General features: G+C 37.6%; 1 protein-coding gene across 2 annotated transcripts in view; it reads left to right on the top strand.

Annotated features, from left to right (window-relative positions):
* LOC132603443 (uncharacterized) overlaps positions 1-6026 on the top strand; it is a 22185-nt gene extending 16159 nt beyond the window's left edge. For both annotated transcript variants that reach the window (XM_060316510.1, XM_060316509.1), the window contains 4 exons: positions 815-965; positions 1822-1899; positions 2010-2099; positions 5440-6026. In XM_060316510.1, the coding sequence (XP_060172493.1) occupies positions 815-965; positions 1822-1899; positions 2010-2099; positions 5440-5613 (493 nt within the window). In that variant the 3' untranslated portion in view covers positions 5614-6026. The remainder of the gene's footprint in view (positions 1-814; positions 966-1821; positions 1900-2009; positions 2100-5439) is intronic.
* Positions 6027-9397: the final 3371 nt, after the last annotated feature.

Below are 9397 nucleotides of genomic sequence, written 5' to 3'. Positions count from 1 at the left end.
ACCTTTCATTCCACTTCCAGTCCCTATGTTAATAGGAGCGGGACTTATTCTTTTTCCAACGGCAACAAAAAGTTTTCGCCGTATGTGGGCTTTTTATCATATTACAGTGGAGAACAGAAATTCTTCACTAACTAAAATCGATCCATGTTACTCGATATTGAATGGCCATCAGTTTATGATGCTGATTGGCAATTATTATGTTTATAATTGGCAATTTTTACCATAAAAGAATTTCCCTTCATTTTTGTAATTGCATTTATGTTCATATAATATATATTTATATTGAAAATGAAAGTGAGACTCATGCATATTCACACCTTTTAGTAAAAAGGAGAGGAAAAGGAAAATCCTCACTAACTTGATAGTTTTTTTTTAGTTCACCAAGGAAAGCAGCTTCTTAAGAAACCTAGATACAGAAAGATGAACTAGAAGTAGACATCACACTTTTTTTATTCTCTCATTTTAAGGGTTTTATGACATGTTGAAATTTTTTATCTTTCAGTTTTCCTCAAAGTACACAATTAATGCGTAATTTGGTCTTTGTTAATCTGGAGAATCCTTTTTTTTGGTGCCCCTTTTTGTTGTTAATGCTACCTTTGACCCGCGTCTTCCAATAATCAGTGGACTATAGTGGGTATATTTTTCCTCCCTTCTTTTTGTGGTGTTATTGGTTATTGATGCTTCTCCTCTTGCAGTACTCTTGTGGTCATAGAGCAATCCAAACATGTCAGCATGCCTTTCTGATCTGATCAGCTGAAATTCTTCTGTTTAATCTGTCACTAATGGATTCATCCATGTGAATTTTTTCTTTCAGTGGTGGCTGGACGGTGGCTGGCACTCAGGGTGACTTAAATGACCCTCGACTTCTTTCGATGGCTGAACGCCATCTTCAAGAGGCTGACCATGATGAATATGCTGATGCAAGTGCTAGTGGAGCTGCATTTTGTCGTTCCGCTGCTTTATTTGTGAGCTACTGTAACTCTCTGACTTTATTAAAATTCTGTTGTTACTTGCTAAATATAGGGTAGTGGTAAAGTGGAGTATGCATTAGAAACCATTCATATGGCTGATAGTAAGATAAGCGGATTAGGAATTTATCCTTTGGGGAGGAGAGAACCTTCTTGATTTTTTGAAAATTTGAAGTTTCCTGCTAAGTAGTGACATAATGGTACCTAACACGAGATCTGAGAGTAGTTGGAGGAATATGGTGATCAGATATCATGGAAATTACATTCTTATATTTTGTCCCTGATTTTAGAGAAAAAGGGAATGAACATTCTCATTTCACTGGAGTATTCAAAAAAAGAAAAAAGAAAAAAACAGAAACTTAATCTGATTTTATCCCCCCTTATCTAATAAAGAATATTAAAAAATGTGTCCACCTGTGGGCGTGCATACGTTCATGCTCATTTGTCTTTTAAATGGAAGTGCTGCAGTACGAAGGTGGAGGGGTGAAGATCCCATGCTGCAATTCATGCTTTTGTTCTCTTTTTCTTGGGTACCTCGTCTTTTTTCTTCTTACTACCCTTTTCTCCTCTGGTTTTAAAAGCGTTCAAAAATGACGTTCACTTTCTGCCTAAATGTGTTAAAAGGTCTTCAGTGTGTGTAGGGAAGGTATCCGTACTCGTTTAGGGATGTCAAAATTAGGGGAACTAGGTAAGAATCTTTTAAGATGTGTCAAAAAATTGTGGATGTGGTAATGAAATCACGTTTTCAGTCTTTTCTTTCTGTTTGGCTCTTTATTCTAGCCATTTTTACTCTTATTTGAACCTTGTGTCATGATCTTGGTAACCTCATTGAAAGATGTGTTCTGTCGTGTAGTTAATGGCCCTCCTGTTAATGAGGCATGCTTTTGAAAACGGTGAAGGTGATGATGATGATGTTTCCGCCTTTTTTTCCGTAAGTGGATCATAAAATGAAATCATACCTCTTCTCTGTGGTGACTCTGTGACATATCCATAGAGGTAAATAGTGTGTGAGATTAATGATCTTGTTGATCCTTTCCACAGCTTTTTTTGCTCCGTGCTGCTGGTTTCTTTCTACCCTGCTTCATCATGGCTTGGGGTATCAGTATATTGCAGCGTAGAAGACAAAGACAGGTTAGAGGCTTTTCTGGTTTTCATAAATCCTCAGAACTATTAACATGCATATCTTCATTTTTGCTCATTTTAGTGATACGTTTATGCATAAGTGTGTTTGCGTTTTATGTACAATAATGCCTAGGTAAGTGCTTTGTCTGTGCTCATGTATTTATAAGTTAAAAACAAGTCTAAAGTTGGAGCTGAAGTCTGCCCGCAGATATTTGCAGTTTTATTAATGATCACTGCTAAACCAGCTTTTAGTGATTTCCTTCTTTTGCTGTCTCAAGAATTCTGTATGAAATGAAACATAGTCTATTTGTTCTTTCTTTTACTAATAAGTTTATTTTTAGACTTGGACCTCCCTACTTCAAAAGAACTCAATCTAATTTGGCCATACATCTTAATTGTCACGACCAAAATTCACTTAAGCTGCGTTGGCTTCCAGCAATCCTAAGTCGGGCAAATGAGAGTGAGGAGAGGCGTGTCTATTTCAGAGAACCAGTTCGGATTTATGCCGGGACGCTCAACTACAGAAGCCATTCATCTTGTGAGGAGACTGGTGGAGCAGTATAGGGAGAGGAAGAGGGACTTGCATATGGTATTCATCGACCTAGAAAAGGCTTACGATAAAGTTCCAAGAGAAATCCTATGGAGATGTTTGGAGGCTAAAGGTGTACCTGTAGCATACATTAGGGTGATCAAGGACATGTATGAGGAAGCCAAAACTAGAGTAAGGACAGTAGGAGGGGACTCAGAGCACTTTCCAGTTGTGATGGGGTTGCATCAAGGATCAGCTCTTAGTCCGTTTTTATTTGCCTTGGTGATGGATAGATTGACGCGACAAATTCAAGGTGAGGTGCCATGGTGTATGCTTTTCGCGGACGACATAGTCCTGATCGATGAGACTCGTAGCGGAGTTAACGCTAAGCTGGAGGATTGGAGACATACCTTGGAGTCTAAAGGATTTAAGCTGAGTAGGACCAAGACAGAGTACTTAGAGTGTAAGTTCAGTGAGACACCCCAGGAGGTTGGCGTGGAAGTTAGGCTTGGTGCTCAGGCCATCCAAAAGAAAAGTAGTTTCAAGTACCTTGGGTCTATCATGCAAGGCAGCGGGGAGATTGACGATGATGTCACACATCGTATTGGGGTAGGGTGGATGAAATGGAGGCTAGCTTCAGGAGTGCTATGTGACAAGAAGGTGCCACCACAACTGAAGGGCAAGTTCTACAGAGTGGTGGTTAGACCGGCTATGTTGTATGGGGCGGAGTGTTGGCCAGTTAAGATCTCTCACGTTCAAAAGATGAAAGTTGCCGAGATGAGAATGTTGAGATGGATGTGTGGGCACACTAGGAGCGACAGGATTAGAAATGAGGCTATTCGGGATAAGGTGGGAGTGGCCTCGGTGGAAGACAAGATGCGGGAAATGCGACTGAGATGGTTTGGGCATGTGAAGAGGAGAGACATAGATGCCCCAGTGCGGAGGTGTGAGAGGTTAGCCATGGATGGTTTCAGAAGAGGTAGGGGTAGGCCAAAGAAATATTGGGGAGAGGTGATTAGACAGGACATGACGCAGTTACAGCTTACCGAGGACATGACCTTAGATAGGAAGGTGTGGAGGACCCACATTAGGGTGGAAGGCTAGTATATAAGTCTCGTTATCTTTCCTTATTAGTAGGCGCATTAGCGCATTATAATTTCTTGTGCTTTGATTTATGTTATTATTTGCTACTTTCTGTACTTTGATTACTCTATTTTATCTGTGCCGCTTTCGTGATTTGCATTTCCATATCGCTTTGAATTCCTTGATTATCCTGTTTTACTGTGTCGCTTGCATTATTTCATTGCAATATCGTTTTAAATCTTTTAACCTTATCTGACCCCCTTTTTATGCTTCTATTGAGCCGAGGGTCTCTCGGAAACAGCCATCCTACCTTGGTAGGAGTAAGGTCTGCGTACATTATACCCTCCCCAGACCCCAAGATGTGGGATTTCACTGGGCTGTTGTTGTTGTAGTTATCAATCATGAAATATAGTAAAGATCTAAACTTTATTAAGCACGATGCTCCACCAGGTGCCTCGGATCACAATACCACTCATCAATCAGCACCCGTTTGCCCACAGGCCACAACCACAATCTCAACAAACCAGAACCAGTGTGCACACCACATGGGAGTACAACGTCGGTGATTCATGAGGGACGGAGCCAAATCCCCACTCACACAACAAAAACATATCAATGTTCCCATGGATTCAATAGTCCCCATATCACGCCGTCAGAACCAGACTCACAATAGACCTGGTACCTTTGTATCCACCGGACTCTCAATAGTCCTCATCACTGTGTCAAACCGAACTCTCACTGTTCTCGATGTCCTCACAGCTCCATAATCATAACATATCACAAAGTAATAAACGGTAGCAAAATAAAACAGCGCATGTCAATTAGAAGTCATTATATGAGATTCAACGTATACGGAGAAAAGTGATGCATTTTTAGTGATCAAGCAATGACTTTTAATAACATTGGGTTATTGTGTCCTGTTTTGTAATTTTTTTTATAATTGTTGTGTACGGTATATTGCCCTTCTTTTAATATGGAACTTATTATAATCCCAAATCAGTCGGGAATCCTCTATATCTATTCTGATATATCTGGTCCTATTCATCTTGGAACTTTTATATATGAAATTAATAGTGTTCATATTTGCCAGAGTTTTTTGATAGTCCGGTATATATGTATATATGTATTTGATAGTACAGTTGGACTATATAAACATTTTATTTTTAGAGACATGCTTCTGCGAATGTAAATTGTACCTTTGATGGCATCGGGTTGCCTCAATTTCAAGATTTTGCGTCTTCATGTGCAAACCTAACATCAATACCCATGCCTATTCTAGAATATCCATTTGCTGTGAGTTTACTTAGTCACAATTCCTTCCAATGGCGACGGTGCCAGGAATTTACCAGGATTCAAAAAACTAATAAATTGTTCATATTAGAGATTTGATGTTGTGATCTAAAGCAATTTTTCGACCCCTTTGGCCCCTTCATGAGATATTTTCCTTATATCAAGGGATTCAAATGTATATATAAAACCAAAAAACCCGGTTTTGCTCTATTTGCATACTAAAATTTTCACGAGTGGGATTCAGTTAGATCCCCTTCTCTCCACTTAGCTCTGCCACTATCCCATTCTATCAAGTAAGAAATGAAGAAAATAGTAGAGGATTTACTAATTAGTGTTTGGCATAAGACATATATCTCCAATTGCACAACCAATCCAACTTTTACTAATTTTCTTTTTCTTTCTAGTGATCTGTTATCTCTAATGTTTCTTATTTTTCATGTAAAGCAGGAGGCGGCAGCTGAAGTTGCTTTCTTACTGCAGGCAGGGCAACAAAGGGGCTTGCATGTCACAATAGCACCAAGACCTGCTCCACCAGCAGAGCCTTCGGCAGCAACAGATCAGGCAACAATTCATGTGTCAACACCAGGTGGAAGTTCCTTGTCCCGAGATAGTATAACATAGCTTTCCTTGGCCTGGACAACACCTTAAAAAAATTAAATAAACGGCTTTTCTCTGTTACCTTGCTAGATGGTAGTTGCTGATCGTCGAGTGAATAGACCGTCTGTTGGACTAGATGGGGTGAGGAGGAAAAGGAGAGATCTGTTTCTTCTTCTTTTTTTCCTTTTCCAATTTACCACCTTAATCTTTACAATTTCATATTCAGGGAGAAAGCTGGATTTCTTACTTTTTCCTTTTGTTCACTGTTGCATTATGTTTGTCACTGTCAGAAAAAAATGCAGCAAAATCGCCACTTGGGTAGTTGGGTGTCCTATGTCAGTTTTAACTTTGATAGGGCTCTGTTTGAACTGTAAAGATACCATGTCTTCTCGTTTTGTACATTATATGTATTTATCATCAGGTTTACTGTTTCCTCATGACTTGGTCTAGAGGGTGGGGAGGGGATTTATTTTAGGGAAAAGGTGCAAATATACCCCTCAATTTTGCGATTTAGAGCAGATATGCCTCTCGTTACAAAAGTGGTGCATATATATCCCTGCCGTTACAAAAATGGTGCAAATATACCCCTGCAGTTACAAAATGGTGTAAATATATCCTTTTCACTAACGGATTTTTTTAAAAAAATCATTTAATTTATTTTTTAATTAAAAAAAAAGTCTACCTATATTTTCTTTAGTAGACATAATTTTCTAAAGCCACATGGTAATTATTTTTTTCTGGTGTGTCAGGTCTGGTAAGTTTCAAAAAATATCTCCGTGACTTTAATTTTTTTTTTTGAAGTCATTTATTTTTTGACTTTAATTTGACCTTTTTTTTTTTTTTTTTTTGGTACCATTAGAATACTTGGTTATCCTACATGTGCTTTGAGATCGTACTCGATTAAATAAATATAGTTGCATGAAGCAGCATTAGTGCTAACCTGATTTTAAAAATAAAAAAATAAAAAAAGCTAAAACGTTAGGTTATTTCGAACGTCAAGCATCTGTAGATCTACTAGTGATGAGGTATACATAGGTGGAAATAGACTAAAATGATGGCTATACAGTACGACATCTCAATAAAATCACAGAAAATAAAAAATTCCTAATAACCTAACGCAGTCTATTTCCACCTATGTATACCTCATCACTAGTAGATCTACAGATGTTTGACATTCGAAATAACCTAACGTTTTAGCTTCTTTTTTTTTTTTTAAAATTTTTTTTAAAATCAGGTTAGCACTTATGCTGCTTCATGCAACTATATTTATTTAATCGAGTACGATCTCAAAACACATGTAGGATAAGAAAGTACTCTAATGGCACCAAAAAAAAAAAAAAAAAAAAAAAAGAAGTCAAATTAAAGTCAAAAAATAAATGACTTTAATTTTTTTTTTTTTTAAGTCACGGAGATATTTTTTGAAACTTACCAGACCTGACACATCAAAAAAAAAAAATTACCATGTGGCTTTAGAAAATTATGTCTACTAAAGAAAATATAGGTAGACTTTTTTTTAATTAAAAAATAAATTAAATGATTTTAAAAAAAAAATCCGTTAGTGAAAAGGGTATATTTGCACCATTTTGTAACTGCAGGGGTATATTTGCACAATTTTGTAACGGCAGGGGTATATATGCACCACTTTTGTAACGAGGGGCATATCTGCTCTAAATCGCAAAGTTGAGGGGTATATTTGCACCTTTTCCCTTTATTTTACACTGATTTGAAGCTGATTTCTTGTTTCTAGGTTTGCCCTGCTGTAAGTTGATTTGTGGGTTTATTTGAATGTCGTTTGGTTTGGTGTGCGACTCACTGTGTGAGTTTGGTGTAGGCTCTCAGTGTGAGTTTTTTTTTCTCAGCACGTAAGTTGGAATCGGTATCGTCTTTCATGGTGTCGAGAATGGTTGACATGTACCTAGTTAACGTTGCTCTAACGACTTCACCAAGCTTGTAATGACCAAGTTTGTAATGAAGTTGAAGAAAGAAAAAAAGTACTGGTATATGGACTTGGGCAATTCGCAGGAATGCCTTTATTTTGGGGTGGTCTTTAATTTTTGTCCTTTGCATAAAACTCCTGGGTTTCGAGTTCGGATTTCGCTTAGTCAGAATTTTTAAAAAGATTCGCAAGGCAGAGTTTGTCTGCAAAACTCTACCTTAAGGCAGAGTTTCAAAAACTCTTCCTTAAGGCAGAGTTTCAAAAACTCTTTCTTAAGGCAGAGTTTGCAGGCAAAGTTTTGCATTTAAGCATAAGGCGAACTCTATCCAAGGTAGAGGTTTGTCTTGAGATTTTTTTTTTTTTTTTTTTTTGTTTGTTTTTTAACACAACTAAAATTTTACAAATCTCTACCTTGAGGCTTTAACTTTTGCTTGAATAGGCCTAATTTTGTTATGATGTTTTGCCTTGCAAAATTAATTAAGTTGGCGTTCAAATTCAGAATCTCGGGGTATTTTAGGCAAAGGGCAAAAATTAAAGACCAACAATTTGAAGGGCGAAAATTAAAGGCTCGCGACTTTGAAGGACAATCCGTGCAAAAAAAAAAAAAAAATGCAATCCTCCTCTCATAGGCCAATTTGCATGATTGCTCTTATTCAGGGGTGGTTTTTAATTTTTGTCCCACAAATTGCTGGTCTTTAATTTTTGCATTTCGCCAAAAATACTCCAAGATTCTATTTCGAACCCCGGCTAAGTAAAAACATAAATAAATTTGAAGGCAGAGTTTCATTGCAAAATTAGGCCTAGTCGGGCAAAAGGTAAAATTTCAGCAGAGTAAAAAACAAAAAAAACTTTTTGCCTTGAGGTAGACTTTTTGTGAAGCCTTACTTTGCGACATTTTTTTTTATTGAGCGGGAGTTCGAACTCAGAATCTCGGGGTATTTTCGGCTACTTAATTTGAGGGAAAAAAAATTAAAGACCAGCAATTTGAGGGGCAAAAATTAAAGACCAACGCCTTTGAAGGGAATCAGTGCAAGAAAAAAAAAAGCCCCTCATAAGCCATTGTTTTGCACGGATTACCTTTCAAAGGCACTGGTCTTTAATTTTTGTCCTTCGTCTAATACTCCGAGGTTTGAGGTTCGAACCTCAGTTCAGTCAGAAAAAAGAATTCGCAAGGCAGAATTTCGTAGCAAATTAGGCCTATTTGGGCTAAAGTTAGGCCTCAAAGTAGAGTTTTGCAAAATTCCAGCTGAGTAAAAAAAAAAAAAAATCTTGCCTTAATGCAGACCTTTATCTTAGGGTAGAGTTTTTGCCTTATGCCTGAAGGTAAAGCTGCTTAAGTAGAGTTTGAACCTCTGCCTGATAAGGTATTGTTTGCAGTCAAACTTTGCCTTGTGAATTTTTTTTAAAAGTTTTATGAATGAGCAGGGGTTCGAACTCGGAACTTAGGAGTTTTATGTGAAAAGTTAAAGACCAACAATTTGAAGGACAAAAATTAAAGACCATCCCCAAATAAGGACAATCGTACAAACCGCCCCTGATAAGCTAGCTTTTGAGATTGTATTAGGCCCGTGATCTTGGATTTGTCGATTATGTTTACTCTTTGTAGTAGCGGTCCTTATATATCGTATTAACAATCGAAATATGGTCGAAAGAAAAAATTTCTATTCGATAGGGCTTCTTCCTATACCTATGAATTCCATTGGACCCAGAGGAAAAAAGATCTCTTGGTTGATTGTTTAGGCTTCCAATATCATTAGGCTGATTGTTTCTCTCCTGTATCTTCTCAAAGGAAAAAAGATCTCTTGGTTGTTTCCTGAATCCGAAAGAGAGTACTTGGGTTCTCCCAATAACTAAAAAGTGTAGCATGCCTGA

Source organism: Lycium barbarum, chromosome 7 (assembly GCF_019175385.1).
Source record: "Lycium barbarum isolate Lr01 chromosome 7, ASM1917538v2, whole genome shotgun sequence".
Lineage (NCBI taxonomy): Eukaryota > Viridiplantae > Streptophyta > Magnoliopsida > Solanales > Solanaceae > Lycium > Lycium barbarum.
This window is presented reverse-complemented; position numbering and strand designations above follow the sequence as displayed.